This window comes from Panthera uncia, chromosome A2 (assembly GCF_023721935.1).
Source record: "Panthera uncia isolate 11264 chromosome A2, Puncia_PCG_1.0, whole genome shotgun sequence".
In the NCBI taxonomy this organism is placed as follows: Eukaryota; Metazoa; Chordata; class Mammalia; order Carnivora; family Felidae; genus Panthera; species Panthera uncia.
The window spans coordinates 16,676,719-16,694,833 of record NC_064816.1 but is presented as its reverse complement, the minus strand read 5'-3'; the positions used below and the strand labels follow the sequence as shown (position 1 = coordinate 16,694,833).

Here is an 18,115-nt window from a genome sequence, read left to right as displayed (position 1 = left end):
TTTGGGGCTGCTGCCTCCTTTCTTCAGAGCCTTGGCTACTGGGACAGGGCATTAGGCCATGTACCATTTTCATCCACCTCTTGGATTTCCATGCTTTCTCTGCCTTCCCTAGGCTCAGACGTCTGACCATCCTGCTAGAGAGGGTGAAGGCAAAGACTGTGGCACCCTCTGTGTCCCCCTCCCCAGGTGCCTGAGTGTGTGGGCAGAGGTGCAGGAGGCTCTAAGGCTGCCAACAAGGGTAGAGGTGAGTGGCCACTCAGTGCTGTGGGGGCGTCTTTATTAGTCAGACTTTCCTTCTTGGCCTACTGCCCAGGTGTGGCCAGGGACAGCCCATACAGTGTGGCTATTGCCAAGGTCAGGAAGGCCAGCATGCCCAGTGGGGCCAGCAAGCCCTCCCTGGGTGAGGCTCCAGGGCCCTCCATTGGAAGAAGGGCTTTGGGCTTCCTGCCCCTGCCAAGCTTAGGACTAGTGTCCTCGGCTCTAGTCAGGGATACAGTGGCTGCGGTGGCAGATGGTCCTGGTTTGGTTCCAGCAGAGGCTACGACCCCATACATGGGCTTGACAGTGCTGAAGGGTCTGGCGTGAGCATCCACCCAGCGCAGTAGGTCCTGTGGCCTCCACTGACAGATGCTGAGCAGGGCTAGGACGTCCCCCTCAGCCATGTGGGAGTCCGGCGGGGCCTGCCCATACAGGCGTGTGTAGATGCTGGTCAGGCTGTAGCTCTTCTTTGGGCCGTGCTCCGAGTGGCTGCTGGCCTGCTCCAGGGCCTTCAAGGCAGCAATGCTATCCACACAGAAGGCACCGTCCAGAACACTGGCAAGGCCTAGTAAAGCCAGCTCTGCTTGGAGCAAGGGGAAGTCATAGCGGTCGCCGTTGTGTGCCACGAGGCACCAGGGCTGTGGCTGGCGCTGCAGGAAGGCTTGGAGCAGGTTGGCCAGGTCGGCATCGAAGCGTTGACGCCCATGTGCTGCCAGCACAGCTGTGCTGAGGCCCGTGATCTTACTGGCTTCTGGGCTGCAGGCCTTCCCTGGAGCCACGCACAGAGAGAGCTTGTCCACCACCCGGGGCGGCGAGGGCACTGTGGGAGGCTGCCCCTGAGGGGTGGGTGGGCTCTCCAGGGCACATCTGTGGACAGCTAGCAGGCACAGCTCCGTGACCTTGGGCCGGGAGGAAGGCAGGCCAGTGGCCTCCAGGTCCAAGAAGATAAGGGTCTGCACGGGACCCGGCGGTGGGGCCTGCGAGCCCATGGTGGGTACCTGCTGCCGAGCCTGGGGAGGAGCATGGGGTGGGGAGGGGCTATATGAGTGCCCAGTGGAAAGAGCTGAGGCGGGTGGGGGTGGGGCAGGCAGGAACACATCTTTGGCCTTCTCTGCTCAGGCAGGCACTGTCGGTGAGCTCTAAGACCCGTTTCCAGAGCAGGAAGCCAGAGAAGGTGGGGTGGCTTCCTAAGGGGGACCAGCACATTCAACTGTCTGGGGGAAGGCTTGGCTCCTCCCCTAGCACCCACCTAGTCTGGGCCTGGGTGGGGGGGTGGGGCCTTCCCACCCTGCCCCATCCCCGTAGGGGTCCTCACTTACCGAGTAGCAGGCAGGCAGCAATGACTCGGGGTGCAGTCTGGCTGGTTCTTGCTGCTGGCAGCAGTGGCGGGAAGCGAAACTTAGTGTGAGCCCGCCTATGGGCTGTCCTGATCGAGGCCCGCCCTGCTTGTCAGCCTGCCAGGTCTGCCCCTCCCCAGCCTCCCCCCTCGTGACTCCCTGAAGGCCTCAGACCTGCAGCTGTGGGCCTGCTGGCTGGCACAATGTGCCAGAGCCCTCATACCATGAGAACCAGCCCAGAGGATGAGGGCAGTGTGCCCAGGCCATCAGGGAAGGCTAGCTCCAGGACTCACGCCTGCCGGGAACCCCTGCTGTGGCCACTTTGCACCCACTCCTTGCCCCTACTTTCTCAGGTCTCCCTGGTATAGGCCAGGGCTGACGGCTGTCTCCTCCCCTGCCACAGGATGGTTTCTTCCCATGGCCTCAGCCCAAAGCGATGACTCAGGACAATTCCACAGGCAGGGCAGGGCTCCTTCCTCAGGGCAGATTTGTTACTATGGGGACAGGCTCTCAGCTCTAGCCAGGGACGGGAAGAAGGATCCTAGCCTTCCCTGGGTCTGGCTCCTGCACCATCCCTCCCACTCAGCCGACACAGATCAGACTCAGGAAACATCAAAAGGCTGGCGTGTTCTCAAACAGCCTGTCACTGCTTTTAATCAGTTGCTGCGGTGAGGAAAGTAGTGGTTCTGGTGCCACTATGTGGCTCCATGCTCACTGGCCTCAGCTACAGTCCATCTCAGGGTCGTCCGCATCCGTTTCAGTGGCACACAGGTCATCCAGGGCTGCCTCTGAGCCAAGAGAAGAGGGTTGTGTGGTGAAGGCCTGGAGGTGCCGGGCACTGGGGGGAGACCCACCGCTCCTCCCCCACGCCCGCAGGAACTAACCAGTCCCTTCCACGCCCAGGCCTTGCTCCCTCAGCTACTGCAAGCAAAGTGATACAAAGGCAATTCAGACAGCGATGTTTCTGGAAAAACTGTGGCTCTGCTAGGCCAACTCAACAGATACAAGCAAAAGGCAGCCTGATAAGCTCAGAGAAGACCCAGAGCAGTAAGACAAGTGCGACCCCAGTGCCAGCAAAGGCTGCGTGGAGAGAGGACTGCTGACTTAAGGCCAGGAAGTCTGACTTGTCCGTGAACTTCAGGGAAACCCCCGCATGTGGGCTGGGGCAGGCAGGGGTCCTCCTGCTGGCTTACCTTCACAGTCTGTCACATCAGGAAGCCCTCGAATCAGCATGCTGACCCCTGGCATCACCTGGTCATACTGATGTAGGACCTCCACACAGTGCACAGTGAAGAGCTTGTCCTTCTGGGAGAGGCTGTGCAGCAGCAACACCGTGTCCCGCAGACACCGCACAGTCCGCTTCTGCTGCTCAGTCCTCGGGGGCTCCCCCGCCCTCCGCACTGTCAGCCACTGTCTGTGCAGCATCACTGTGAGTGCTCTGACCACCTAGGGAGAGGGCAAAGACTGAGGCCAGGTCTCAGGGTTCCTGCACCCTAACAGCTTGCTCAGCTGGACAGCACCTTTCCCAACCACCCCAGGTAAGGAGGGCTCCGAGCGGTGGCACCAGGGTTACAAGGAGCAGGGGCGTGCTTGCATAGGGTCACCTTCCCCCGCCCTGACGGAGCTGCCACGCCATTGGCCCCTGCACTCACCTCCACGTTGCACTGGCAGACAGAGCCAGTGACTGGGGAGGCAGGGCTCTGCACACCAAGCTTAGCCAGGAGCCACACGGCCTAGAACAAGAGCAGACTATTCCATCTGTGGCAGAACGAGAGCCTGATCACAGTGAGGGCTTTCTCAGGCTTCTCCTACAAGTGCTCCAGGTTCCCTTAGCAGCCGCCTGTCCGCACAGTGACATTCAAGGAATGGTGTGGGGCCTTCTCAGGCTAGACTCAGGATCAATACCTGTCTCATCAGCAACCCACCTGCCTCCAGGCCCCAAAGCCAGGGTAGGGCCAGTTATTAGGCAGCCCTGCCAAGTGCTGGGACACCCTGGGGTCCACCTGTATCGTACCTGTGTAGTATGGAGCCCCCAAACTGAGTTCACCTTCTTAGCAGCTAGGTAAACACTTGCTACCAAAATGCATTAAGACTCCATTCTCCCCAGAAGAAGGAGGAACAGTGGCCCTTAGGTGGGGTGGGGTGGTGAGGCTCTGGAGTTTTTACCTCTTGTTCTAGTTGAAGCCACTGTGTCTCCGAGGCCACTTTATCAGGCCTTGACGTGATGTACATGTACAGCAGCAGGAGGAGGCAGCCTTCTGAAAAGGATGCCCCATCTCTCATTCAGGGTCCCCTTCTTACCCAGAGCCCAGGGCACAAGCTGCAGAAGCCCTCAGGAGGCCTCTGAACTGTCCCTGCCACCACCCTTCCCTCCAACCTGCAGGAGCCGCCCAACCACCCATCCCCCCTGCCCTGCTTTACCTGAGGGGGAGCAGAGCTGAGGCGCGAGCTTCTCGTGGTCCACCAGGAGGGAAAGGAGCTCAACAGTCAGTAGCACGCTGGGCAGGGGGCTCTCGGGGCTGAGGCACTGCGGCAGTACCCGGAACACACACTGGAACCTAAAGCACAGGGGCCCAGAGAAACGGGACACTGGCACCCAATCCCACAACCATCCTCACTTTTCACCAGAGGCAATGGGAAATTTTGAGCAGGCAGGTACAAGGAGGAGCTGTGGTTCGGACCTGGCTTCAAATGCTGGCCAACCACCACATACTTGCTGGGATATCTGTTTCCTGTGAACCAGTGGGTACTAGCCTTCACCGTGATATTGCCGTGGCTTAGAGAGGACAGGCCCTTGCCAGGCCCAGTGCCACCTGTAAATGGGGGATGCTTCCCTGGACCTGGGGTGCCTGGCTTCCACACTCTCCTGGGCTCTTTCTTGCCTCTGTTCCCAAATAGGGAGGGAGGTCTTAACGAGTGTGAATGTTATAAGCCTACTACCAGAGGGCTGGCCAGGTTCCAGAGGGCTTGGCTATGGTTGGATCTTATGAGACCCCTTGCTTGCTGGCAGACTGTTTTTGCAAATACCAGCTCCCCTGCTACCAATTATGAGAAGGTGCTCACTTGGGGTGTGCACGGGTGTTGGGCTCTGGGCACGCTCTCTCCAAGGTCTCACGGGCAAAGAGAACTAAGGAACCAAGTCCCAAGACAACCACTGCTATTTGCTCAACCCACATAGCCTTGTGGATGGGGAGAGGGCAATTCTACATGTGTTCCCCTTCATGCATCTGCAGTGTCTTAGCACATGCCGTCAAGGGCTAAGAGTATTTCTCAGTATGCCATTAGGAAGCAAGGCCTCGTTATTTGGGGTGAAATCATTTTAGAGCAAATCCTGTACAGTGGGTAAGCTCAATGTTTTCAGCCACCAGAGTGTGGAAATTTGCGGGAAACTGGGATTTAACCTGGTGGTTACTCAATTTCGTCATTAGAATGGTCTGTAATCCACTAAAGTCCCTGAAACTATCTGCAAGAAAAATCCATCTTTGTATATGATGCAGTGGTTTCTAAATTATTTTTGGATAGCAGAAAAAAAAATTTTTTTCCAGAACCCCCAAACACACAATAGAGAATAGTCCTACTGTTCTGTTTGAAGCTGGGGATGAGACCTCTGCTCAAAAGCCCCTGCCATCCCAGTACCCTGGAAATGACCCAGGACCATGGCTACACCAGATATGGTAGGAAGACGTGGGTCTGAGGGGATGATTTGTCCTCAAGCCCGGGTAGGCAAAGGTGCCCTTTCTGAGACTGCTGTCTGCCTGGCTGCTTGTGCTGCATCACATATTGCTTTAGAGCTTTGGTGGCATGTGTCCTTAGCTTTCACTCCAAGGTGAGCAGGAAGCTGTGTGGTAGTGGGGATCCTCCTGCAAGATGTAGGAATTCTGAAGCACTGAGTGGGAGGTGGTGCCAGACCGTGATCAAGGGCAAGTCAAGGAGACCAGCTGGAAACTCGCCCTGTATGTTCTCTCTATTCGTACAGCAAATACTGAGTGCTTACAGTGAGCCAGGCTCCATGCTAGGTGTGAGGATGCAGGGCTCTGAGGGTGTCACATGAGCTGGTGAACAGAGGCATCTGTCTGGCCTATGGAAAGCATCCATCAAATAGCTGTTTTTTCATGTCCTTGTGGACAAGCCCAACAGAAAGGGAATGATGGTGTATCTACCAAGAGAACTGGTAATAAAGTGCTTCCTGGAATTCATTCAACAAATATGAAACAAGCAACCAGCCACCATGAGGTAGGTCCATGCCAGACACGTGACAGTTCTGTACCTATTGTGTCGCCCACAATACACTGCAGTACTGTGCCCGGCTCTGAGGACCACCCCTAGGATGGACCATACCAGCTGGAATATCTTCAGAAGGAAACCAGGATCCAGAAGTGTTTTAGGGAAACAAGTATGCTAAGCTCAGAGACAAAAGCTTAAGGTAAGTGCAGCCAGCAAAGTTGATCCAAATAGAACTGGCCTCTTGGTGGCATGCTGAGGGGGGAGACAGGATTTTTGGATGAGGAGATGGGCTGGATGGTGTTTACAGTTCCTCCCAGTCTTGAGGCTCTGGAATCCCAAGTTAAGAATTTATGACAATAGTGTTCATGAGCTAGGTTCACTATATAACCACTTCCAACAAACCTTAGGAGGAACAGGTAACTTATGGCTTGTGCCAGAGTCGGGCACAATGAGGAGGAGCAGATTCCCAGTAAGGTCAGCTTATGGGCTGCCCACACCCTCTGCCTCCTTAGGGAACCCCACCAAACTTAAATGTGGTGTGATACATGGTCTTCACCTACCTGATCCATGGCCTAGGTTCAAGGCTCTGGGTTCAGTCTTTGTCCTGGGGGCAGGACACTTTTCCATAATGTCTTAAAAGCCTTTCATTACATGTGTCTTTTGCTTACCTGCTGTACAGAGGCAGAATTCAGCCAAGTAAACCACCTCCTTGGCTCTCCTAACACCTGGCCCCACTTTCCATCACCTCAGAACACCCTGAACAAAGCCTCAGAACATAAAACCAAGGCTTAGCCCTGAGCAGTACAGCTAAGATGTGGGCAAAGTATAAGGGCCACAGGATAGACCTCAAGAGGTCAGGTGAGACCTGCAAAGAATCATGACTGCCATGCAGTGTTATACCTGGGCAGGAAATCAAAGGAAGCATTTTCAGCTAATTTCACCAAAATCTTAAGACACTGGCTCAGGACACTGGTTTGAAGGTGACCTGTTGCTGCAGAAGAGAAAGTCAACAGGTGAAGAAGCATCTTCAGTAGTGGATGCTGGCCTTGGTCATCGGTAAGCCCCCTTGGGACTGAGGACACATCCCCATGATCTTGTCTGTGAACCAGACTCTGGTTTCCTTCCCCAGCGGCAGAATCCACCCCTGCATCTGATAGTAATAGGTGGACGACCGCTCCGCTGTGGCACACCAGGTGCTGAAGAACACTAAGTGAAGCCACAGAGAAGGCTTCCAGGTTGCAAAGTGAGTCCTCAAGGCTGGCCTCTCCCCCAGAGCTCACGTAGGAGGAACTTGTCGGTGAGTCCGCAGGCGCTCCACTTCTCTTGACTGCTGCCAGATCGTGCAGAGCCTGGCAGTGTAAGCCAATAAAGAACTGTACCAGGGGGAGGAGATGCATGGCCCCAGGAAGCTGGCAGAGTGGGAAGGCCCTTCTGCCTCCCTCTGCTTGGTCTCCATCACGTGAGCCTTCATCCCTGGCAACCAGATTCAATCCAGTAAGTGCCAGGTTCTGTGCTTCTTTCAGGGCCAAATGGGGAAATGACCCATCGCGAGAACCTGTGGTCCTCAGGCTTGAAATCCCAGTCAAGGTACTAGCAGCAAATACAAAAGAAAACATACAAGTGTGAGGCGGAGACAAGGTCAAGGGCCCCAAACAACCTGTCTACCGAATTCTCTAGTTTCCCCACCCAGCACACAGACCTCCCAGGCTGGCCAGGACCAGAAAGGAACTTGTTTCCTGGGAACTCCCAGCTTTTCAGGAGTCTGAGGTTTACCTGCCATACCCCAGTGGCTGCAGTAGGGTGCTGGTAGGAGCCTCAGAACAACTGCTCAGGAGGTGGCACAGACCTAGGGATGACCCTGGGATCAAAGGCTGCTTCAGGAGAAGGTTTATCAAAATGGAACCTGCAAAAGACAAGGTGATTCTAGAAGGTTCTGACAAGGGAGGCCTTTTCTGTGGCTTCAGAAGGAAAAGTGAGGATTCCTTGGATGCTAACTGTCCTCTAAGCTGCCACTAAGCCCCACTGAGATGCCTGTGGGTGCTGAGGGCTCTGGGATGTAACTGCTATAGTCTTCTGCTGAGTCACAGACTGTTACTCCCCTGGCCCCTCTGAAGGACTGCCTGGGGTGCTGCTTCTCAGAGGCAATTCTACCAGAGCACCGCAGAGGATGCCCAGAGCTGTGCAGGCCTCCTGCACATGGAGCAGGGCTTCTGGTACCTTGAGTGTTTGATCTCTGCATCCAGCTGTCAACAAGTCTTTTCTGCGACTCTTCTTGCTTAATGGGGTCACCTCCCAGATTGTGGCTCTTATTCTCTACAACTAAATAAAATGTGAATCAAAACTTGAGCACAAAAGCACAGGCATATCAAAACTCTTGAATGTACCGAGTTTCATTTTCTCTCTCTCTTTTTTTTTTTAAAGTAAACTCTACCCCCAATATGGGGCTTGAACGCACAACTCTGAGATCAAGAGTCACGTGCTCTATGGACTGGGCCAGCCAGGCACCCCATAATGAATTTAAAACAGAGATTGTTCTACTTCCTCAACCTTGGATCAAATCAAGAACCAGAGCAACTCAAGAACCCTTGCATCATTGCCTCCCTCATGAAAAACAGGAACTCCTACAAGGAAAGGAAAAGAAAAGAAAGTTGTTTGCTCCACTTTAAAATGAGGCAATAACATGAAAGCAGTAACCACGAACACTTATTATGTGCCAGACAAACCCTGTTCTAAGAGCCGTACCCATGTTAGCTCATCTGTTCCTCAAAGCAACCCTAAGAGGAGGTGTCATCTCCTCTATTTTACATATAGAGAAACTGAGGCACGGGTTAAGGGACTTGCTCCAATCACACAAGCCAGTAAGTAGTGTGACCGGGACTCCTGTCAGGCTGGTGGGCTCCAGTGCCTGCCCACAACACCATCCTATACTGTTCCTGTAGTTGCCGGGTACCAAAAATGTGAGTGGTTGAGGTCCTCAGAGGTGGCATGAGGGCCAACGACTTGAACAGGTGGATGGCGGTAGGAGAGAGGTGATGTATTGGAATGGTAAGATAAACTGACACAGCATATTCTCAGAGTAAAAACCTACCAATGCTAGACTGTGTCCCTCTATAAGGCAGTAGCATGCCCTCAGTCTGGACTGAGCTGTATAAACTCAAGGCTCAAGGAACACAGGTACCTGATACTAGCTGTGTTTCTGGCACATCAACGGATGGTGACTGGGGAGGTTTTAAAATATGCCTGCAAATTCTACAAACACTTCTCTTCAAAAGGTGCAGCCTAGTTTCCTTCCCGTTGAACATAGTTTCTAACAAACAGAATGTGGCAGAAGTGATGCTATAGGACTCCCGAGGCCAGGCCATAAAAGGGATAGCTTCCACCTCGCTCTCTCTGGTTTGTTAGCTCTAGAGGAGGCCATCCACCAGGTTATGACATCACCCAAGTAGCTCTGTAGAGAGACCCACGTGTGGAGAAGAACTCCATTGCCAGTCATGTGAGGGAGCCACTCTGAATAGATCCTCCAGCCCCAGACGAGCCTCCAGTGATTCCAGTCCCCACAGAGACAAACCATCTCCTCTTTATCAGAACTGTTGTCCCACAGAACCAGGAGGAGTACTTATTGTTGTTTTAAGCCACTAGGTTGAATAATCGGTTACACGGCAACAGATGACAGACAGACTGACTTACCCTCTCTGCCCACCAGGGACTTATATCCTGGCTCTGTCTGGAAGGGGTGGGGAAGGGACATGTTAGCACTAAAAGACTCCTTTGTAGGGAAAGATGGTTTTCCGAATTGTGGAGAACATGCTTCTGGCTTTATAGCCACAGAAGGGCTTTTCCTAGGACTGGAAAAAGTTAACTATGAAAGCAAAGTAATGATTCTGCTAAAACCACTTAAAATACCTGGTTATAAAACTTCTAACAAATGTTAAACTTTTCATGTTTAAATGTTTAAATGGTAAACCTGCTCCGGCCCATGGCCAATGTCTAGGTGCTTTGACCAAAGGTTTTTATCTGTTATATATTAGTCATTCTTTGTCAGTCAGGATAGCAGTGTAAAACTCAAGGTATTTTGATCCAGATGGTGGAAAAACTCTTTCATTTCTGTATTCTTCTAATAATCACCCCAAAACATTGGCCATAATTCCATTACAACTTCCAATTCCACCAAAATCTTTTTAATATGGAACAGCCTCTTATTTAATCGTTCCCAGGGGCTGGATTCAAAGATTTTCAGTAGAAAGAAGGTCTATTAAAAGGCGTGTTGTTGTGTCTTGCAACTTGAAAACAGCCCGTTCCTCAGTGCCAGGGGTTTTGTGTTAGGGAAGCAGTCTTAACCCCCCGAGTGCATCAGACAACACCAAGAGCCTTCTGTCAGAGACGTGTGATGAGGTGGGGATGGACCCCTCTGCTCTCCTGTCTTATTTGGACTAAGCTAGGCAAAAAGAGTTTAATTTCATACCCTGCCCATTATGAGCAAAGGCAGCAGAATGTTCAATATTCAGAAAAAGACACGCTGACCCATACTGTTCACAATTCAAGGCTGATATCAACGGTGTGCCAGACTTCTCTGGCAGGCAAGGCGCAGGACAGGACCATTAACAAGCTGATCACATCTACAGCAAAGGCAGGGGCTATTAGACAAAGGTCCCAAGACAGTAAATGAGAAAAAATATTCCAAGTAGTTGGGACTGAAATACGCTCATACTTGGGGCAAAACTGATTATTTGAAACACATTACATAAAAATGAAGACTGGGTCACCCCAAAAGTTTAGAGAGCATCTTTCCAGCCCTTTTTTAGTCCTGAGTATAAAGTCCTATAGAGGAAGCCCTTCTAGAGTGTGAGGCCTTTATGCGGTGATGCACCAAACCATTCAAGCCTCATCTAAACCACCTTTGAGGCCTTCAGGAAAGAGGATCTATGTCCAAATGGCAAAGTTTAAACAGCCTTCATTCAAGACTAACCTGACGTTGTTACTCAGACTTTCTAATAAACCATGCAAAACAACTCTCCTTCCAGCATCATCATTACCTGGCATGGAGAATGGAGGGAGCAGCCAATTTATTTGCTCGTTCACTGCTTTGAAGCTTTGTCCTTAATTCATTCATCTCAGCATCTTTAAATTGGAGTTCGGACTGCAATGATTGGAGCTGGAAGGCAAAAGCAACATACTCATGGTAACCCATCATACGTGCAAAAATATCTCTGGGCTTCAAAGTCTCAAGCTCATAAAGGAAAACAAACAATGAGAAATAAGTATAAAAGTGTGCTGTGACATAGATGCCCTATAATATCAAGCTTTCCCCTTCCTCCTCAAAGACAGCATGGTATTCTAGAAAGACATTTTGACCTGAACTGTTGCAAGGTAGTTTGTGAAGGTTCAAATACCATTTACTCGGCCTCTTTAAACTGACTTATCTGTAACACAAACCCCTGTCTTTGTGGTTAGGGGGGATTAAATAGGAAGGATGAATGTGAAATGCCCAGCCTAGGGCTTGGTGAGGCGCCTTATCGCACAGTAACATGTTAACCTTTTAATGGACATAATGGTGCACAATTCCAGGTCTTCTTGAAATTTTACCAACACGCCACGCAGCACGGGGAGACCTGCTCCAGCCCACGGCCAGCAGTAACTGCTATTATTCCCTGAGCACACTCTGTGCCTGTATGGCACCAGTCACAGCACCAGTCACCGTAAGTGTGGGGCTGTTAAAGTCTCACAGCAACCCTTCTAGTTATTTCCTGGGACAGATAATAGAAATGAATCACAGAGCTGAAGTCACTACCCTGAGGTCGCCATTTATCATATGTGATAAAGCCAGGATTCAAACTCTAGTTTGTCTGATTACAATTCCCTTGCTCTTCATCATGGATGCGGAAGGAAAACTACTGCTGTTAGTGCTGGGCACAGGTTAGTGCTTCTTTAGAGTTTGCTAATTTGCTAATGGATGGCAGAATAAGATCCATTCCTTGAGACTGAAGCCTTGGGAAGTGCTGAAGGAAAGTGGCAGTATGTATGGACACCTATTAATTTCTTCCCCAAACAGCAACTCCCTCCCTTGAGAAACAATCATGTCCCTACCTCAATGTGATTTAAAAAAATTTTTTTAACGTTTATTCATTTTCGAGAGACACAGAGAGACAGAGCGTGAATGGGGGAAGGGCTGAGAGAGAGGGAGATACAGAATCCGAAGCAGGATCCAGGCTCTGAGCTGTCAGCACAGAGCCCAAAGTGGGGCTCGAACTCACGAACCGTGAGATCATGACCCGAGCCGAAGTCGGATGCCCAACCGACTGAGCCACCCAGGTGCCCCTCCCTACCTCTATGTGATTTAAATGGGAGCTGTCATCTCTGTGGTTACAGTGACTGGGTCAGGGACAGGCACCTGACCCAGGTTAGAACAATTAGAGCCTTGAGATGAAGGAGCCCAAGTTTTCAGTCTGCTCTGGAGCTATGAAATAGGAGCCCAGGAGCTTCTGGAGAACACATCCTTTACCATAAGAATGGAGTCTGTCTGTAGACTAGGGAGTAAAGATGAATCCTGGCAAGGCTCCAGTCATTCAAGGCCCCAGCACACCTGTTTTTTCCCAGACTTAGTTATAGAAGTCAATACATTTCCTTTTGGCCTAAGCTAGGTCAACTGAGTTTCTGATCTGCCAAAAAGCTCTTACTTAAGTCTATTTCTGGAAAGTCTAAGCTATTGATTTATTCCTGCCAAGACCACCTACCACAACTACCACAGCAAAGCAGTTTCAACTAAGTCATTTTACAAACCTCATGCAGAGCCTGGAAAAAAAGTATATGCAATTAACTGATATTAGAAATTATTTAAGACAAAAAAAAAAAAACTGTTGAAATCTCCCTGGAAGATTTACAGGCTCTTTGGTCATTATTGCTTCTAAAAGAACTCAGTGAGCAGGCAAAGCTTGTGTCTAGAACAAGGGGAAAAAAAAAAAGGGGAAAAAAAAGCAGTTCTGGGTCACCTTTTTTGAAAATTCCTTTTCTTTGTCACTGAGCACTTGAGTTTTCTCTTGTTCAAGGAGGAAATGTGATCTTCTCTGTTCCTCTAGAATGGATTCTGTCTGATGCAGTGAGTCCCGCAAAATTTTTATTTCTCCATTTTTAATGAGAACTTCTTCTTCCATTGCTTTCATCTGTAAATCCAAAATCAATCTTGCGAAAAGCTTATAAGGGAAAGTTATATATGTACTTGTTTATTTTTTTTTTTTAATTTTTTTTAATGTTTATTTATTTTTGAGACAGAGCATGAATGGGGGAGGGTCAGAGAGAGAGGGAGACACAGAATCTGAAACAGGCTCCAGGCTCTGAGCTGTCAGCACAGAGCCCGACGCGGGGCTCGGACTCACGGACCGCAAGATCACGACCTGAGCTGAAGTCGGACACTTAACCGACTGAGCCACCCAGGCGCCCCTATATGTACTTGTTTCAACATATAGCTAGGGAGACAGAGAAAGCACATGTAAACTATGTTCTACAGACCAATGAGTTCTCAAAGTATATCCATACCAACTAGGTATGGTCTGCTAGGCCCATTTGTGGGACAGGTGACATTCAGAAAGCTTAAGGAGACACTGTCATTCACACATGCAGATTCTGTAGGTTCTAGTAAGTATTAAACAATCTGGGTCACACACTTCACAGATCTCAAGTTTCATACTATGTTTCTAGTTTTCCTAGGGACCTACAGATGGTCACATAAAGGATGTCTCCTTTTTTGTAAAACTGCTAACAAATACAGTAGCCATTATGATGTTGTGTTCCTTATAAAAGACATATGCTATAAATTTGTCTCAGTGCTGTGACAGAAAGTTTGTATCACTTTTTGGATGTGAAGTACAGTTTCCTTTGTTGCCTAGTTGTTAGGAACTAGGATCTGGTTTCTTCCAGTTTAAATTTTCTGGTTTTCTTTCCCCAGCCTTCCCTCATTTCATGGGGATGAATCTGGACTCCTGTTTTACTTTATTTTTTAAGTTTATTTGAGAGAGGGAGAGCAAGCAGAGGAGGGGCAGAAAGGGAGGGAGAGAGAGCATCCCAAGCAGGCTCCTCACTTTTCATGCGAAGAGCCCGATGTGGGGCTCAAACCCATGAACCATGAGATCATGACCTGAGCTGAAAACAAGAGTCAGTCGCTTAACTGACTTGAGCCACCCAGGTGCCCCTGGACTCTTGTTTTAAAACTTTTATATATTTTAGGGGTACCTGGGTGGCTCAGTTGGTTAAGCATCTGACTTTGGCTCAGGTCATGATCTCACAGGTTCATGGGTTCAAGCCCTGTGTCACGCTCTGTGCTGACAGCTCAGAGCCTGGAGCCTGCTTCAAATTCTGTGTCTCCCCCTCTCTCTCTCTGCCCCTCCCCTGCTCACTCTCTTTCTCTCAAAAATAGATAAACATTAAAAAAAACCCTTTTATATAGTTTATTCTGTGGTGCTTTATAACACATGCATAAGTGCATACATTAGCTATAAAACCACAAGTCACTTACCTTTTCTTTAAGTTCTTTGTATTGTGCCTGAAGTACCTCTAATTCAAAATTCTCTTTAACAGGAACATATTCTCTGTTTTTCCCTGCAGGAGTTTTTGACATCCCATCTAATCTGGGGACCTTATGAACATCTGTAAAAAAACAGTTCCCATATACTTTTCTGGATCCAACACTTTCCCACTTTTGCCAGTCAATGCTGAAAAGAATCACTCTTGAAAGCAAATTAGAGAAAGATCTAGTAAGCAGTATAGGTATTTTCCAACCTAAAATGTGATTCAAACTCATAAATGATCCTTATGAAATGACAAACAGATCCTGTCTCCCCCTACTCCCCACCCCTCAATTTTAAGAGTATCATCTAAAGGCTGAAAAGGTGCTGTGGGAACCTCACTGGTCAGAACTTGGTGATCTGTTATTCGACAATATTTACTGAGCACCTATACCTATACCTACTGAGCACCGGGCACAGTCTAGTCTCTAAAGGTACAGTGGTGAGCAAAATGGATACAGTCCGTACACTCATGGAGCTTAGAGGACATTCAAAAATAATTACACAAATAAATGTAAAATTACAACTGTGATAAGAGCTACACAAGAGAACAAGTATAGGAAAGCCAAGTATATGGATCCAACTGGAACGACTGGAAGGCTTCCCAAGGAAGTGATGACTGAGGTGAGAGCTAAACAAGCAGGAATTAAGCAGATGAGTGGGGATGGGGAATGGATGGGAAGAATACTCAGTGTATGAGAAACAGCAATGTGCAATTTTTGTATTGTAAGGAAGTCGGGAGAATTCAAGAAATGAAGGCAGGTCAGTGTGGCTTGAACCCAGAGAGAGTGGGAAAGGGCCAGACCATGCTGGGCCTTGTAGGCCATGATATGGACTTTGATCTTTATACTGGAGACAGTGGGAAGCTATGAAAAGGTTTGCAGCAGGGATGTGCACTTGTATCTATGTGAGACAAAGCCAGATTTGAGTTCTGAAAAGATCACTCTGGCTGTAGTGTGAAGTCTGACTTACAGGGAGTCAAGACTGGCAACGGGGAGACCATTTAGCAGATGATCATCCAGAGGAAGGAATGATTGTAACATAGATCAGGGAGAATGGTAGAGATAATGGAAAGAGGATGGGTTCCAGAGATGGATAAAGAAGATAAAGTTACAGGACTTGGCAAGGAATTAGATGTATGGTCAAGGAAGAGGAACTGTTGCTTTGTGCCACCTGATGGAGACCGGTAGTAGTCACGGTTGTACAGAATATTTGGTCATTAATGAATGTTTTCTGAATGTCTGCTTTGCCAGGCACCATGCTGGCAATACTGGAGAATGACTGGACTTCCAGATGAATGTGTGGGATTTAAGATGCCTGTGAGATATCCAAGTACAGATGCAAGATGCCCTCAAAACGTTTCTCCTTCTGTGAGCCCCATAAGACTTCACTCACTCCCCAGCTAGAAAATAAGCTCCCGAAGAAAGGAGTTTTTGTCTTTTGTTCATTGCTAAGTGTGCTGCAGTTCCTAAGGTTTTGGACACCTAGTACAATTTACTGGTTGTATATCGGAATAAACCTCTTTCATCTCTTGCCTCAGCTAGGCCCTTATGTTCATGTGGCCCAAGGAGGACAGTAATCTTCGTTAGATCTAAAGCCTCTTAAACCTGTCACAAGAATGGGTCCCCATGGGTAGGTAGTGACGGCTCTGATGATGGTGGTTGTGTTCCAAGGATCTTTGCCTAGAACCAAGAACTTAGGGGCCCAAATTTTAACTACAGGAAAAGGTTAACTGAACTTTCTGTATTTCAAATCGGCTGTTTTGACATTCTTAATACAGTACTCCCACAACTCAAAGGACCTTTTGGAACATAACCTGTGCCTAAATGAAGCCGTTCCTATATTTTGAGAACGGCAGCGTGGGTGCAAGACACTGGGTCAGCGGTCGCCGTGGGGTTCCGAAGCCACAGCCATCACGTAGTTCTGGCGAGATCTGCACCACCCTCCGGGAAAAGGCCCCGAGGCGCACTCACTGGACACGTCCCGAGGAGCGTCCGGGCACTGGCTCAGGGCCTGCGACGCGAGGGTGTCGAGTTCCTCCAGGTCGTCAGCGGTGAAATCCCCGTGCGCGCCGAACGGGTCTTCGGGGTCCGGGGCAGCGGCTGCGGGGAAGCCTCGGGCTCGCTTGCTCGGAGGGTGCCCGGTGCTGGGCGGCGGGCCAGAGCTAGGCGCCGGAAGCCCGTTCCGCCTCCTGCTGCCCGGCGCGGAGGTTCCAGCCATGCCTCCGCTGGTCAGTCTCCCAGGGCACCGAGTAAGGCCTGGTCGCCGCGAGACCGGAGGGCTGGACCAACCGCCCGCGCGCCGCCGCTCGCCTCAGCCGCTAGGGCCACGCCCCCCGAGCCCACGGGCCAATCGGCTGCCAGCCGGAGAGCGCGGAAGAATGACCGAATCTGAACGCGTCGCCGTGCTCTGCTGAGTGCCGGCCTTTCTAGGTGTTGCCCCGCCCTCCCAGCCCCGTTCTGCCTGGTGCTCAAATACCGGCGGCTGGCTGTCCGTAGGCGAGTGGCGGGTGTTGTGCACCGCTATCCACGTTACTGGAGAGCAGGGCCGAGGCTCACCAGCCTTACAGCGCGGGGGCCTCCGCGCCCCTCCCTGGCATCCAGTATACAGCCTCGGTGGAGTTCGCCCTGACATTCACACGTACACCTGTGAATCGAGACCCGCAGCATTCAGGGGTTTGGTCTCTGCGACTTCGCTGTTTTCCTCCCGCTGGACTCACCTCTCACATACCCAGAGGCTCTCTCGGGGAGGAAAGAGTCTGGGAGAGCGGGGTTGGGTGAAGAGTATGAATACAGCTTTTGTGAGCAGGCATCTTAGAGAACAGTAAATGTTTTGAATGTGTGCATTTAAGGTAGGTTTGGGGAAGAAAGGTGTAAGGAAGAGGGGTGATCCTGAGAACGATGTGCCTGTGTTGGAGAATGTGGGAACTGTCAGGCTGTTAACATTCATTTCTCTGAGAGTGGCTGAGTGTTTTTGTCCCAAGGACATGTCATAAATGAATAAGGCTCAGGAGGTCAAGAAAGGCCCCTTGGAAGTGGCACCTGGGTTGTCCTCCGGGTTGAGCAGGAGTTATCGAGTTAGCAAGGAGGCTGGCATACAAGACTATTCAGACAAGAATAGGACACCAACATGGAGGCCACACAAATGCCAGGTAGGAGTTGTGGCAAAGAGAGAAGGTAAGGCTTCAAAAAGGAGCAGGACTCGGGCAGGATTTTATTAGGCAGCGGTGGTGTGCAGGACAGTTAGCAGGAACAGGTTGTTTCTTGCACATTCAGTGCCAAACTTAGCTTGTAAGTGTCCTATGAATGTTTATGAAAACAGTAAATGAAAGGGATATAGTTGTCAGGATTTTGGAAGGTCTTGAATACCTGAGTTTAGTTTCTGAGACAACTAGTAGGTTCCTTCAGACAGATGCCCAAATGTTGAATGCTTAAATCTTCATTACTGCGGGTTTCTGGTCTTGTAAAGAGATAGGATTGTACTTCATTTGTCAGGAAGGATTAGGTTCCACCAAATAACAGTAGTAGCTGTCAGGGGCAATGTGCTGGCACTGGCAAAGAAGGGCTGTTCTCAGCCCCACAGGGAATGCCTGAAGTCCAAAGGTGTGCAGGCTGTGGAACTTTCCAGGAGAGGACCAAAGTAGGCCCTTTATCCTCTCCTGTTAAGTAACTTAGAGTCGTAAAACAGACTTCAATCTATAAAAACCTTTTCCAGTTTTGACTTAGCAAGATCTGACTAGTT

General features: G+C 50.0%; 2 protein-coding genes across 6 annotated transcripts; both read right to left on the bottom strand.

The window, feature by feature from the left end:
- Positions 1–152: 152 nt before the first annotated feature.
- TREX1 (three prime repair exonuclease 1) lies at positions 153–1,692 on the bottom strand. The gene is made up of 2 exons (XM_049642628.1): positions 1,578–1,692; positions 153–1,268 (listed from the first exon to the last, which is right to left on the bottom strand). The coding sequence occupies exon 2, from the start codon at positions 1,245–1,247 to the stop codon at positions 303–305; it is 945 nt and encodes a 314-aa protein (XP_049498585.1). The 5' UTR covers positions 1,248–1,268; positions 1,578–1,692; the 3' UTR covers positions 153–302.
- A 529-nt stretch (positions 1,693–2,221) lies between these two features.
- On the bottom strand, positions 2,222–17,457 carry ATRIP (ATR interacting protein). 5 transcript variants are annotated; one of them, XM_049642609.1, is made up of 14 exons: positions 16,348–17,457; positions 14,326–14,456; positions 12,806–12,976; positions 10,853–10,971; positions 9,507–9,664; positions 8,037–8,138; positions 7,593–7,722; positions 6,720–7,409; positions 4,017–4,153; positions 3,762–3,853; positions 3,248–3,328; positions 2,789–3,041; positions 2,480–2,513; positions 2,222–2,383 (listed from the first exon to the last, which is right to left on the bottom strand). In XM_049642609.1, coding segments are annotated over exons 1-14 (2,346 nt in total). In that variant the 5' UTR covers positions 16,595–17,457; the 3' UTR covers positions 2,222–2,382. The 5 variants fall into 5 exon arrangements, with proteins under 5 accessions (XP_049498566.1, XP_049498565.1, XP_049498564.1 ...); XM_049642608.1 differs by having other exon boundaries at positions 2,480–2,516; positions 16,348–17,456; XM_049642607.1 differs by lacking the exon at positions 2,480–2,513 and having other exon boundaries at positions 3,762–3,850; positions 16,348–17,452.
- Between the last annotated feature and the right edge of the window lie 658 nt (positions 17,458–18,115).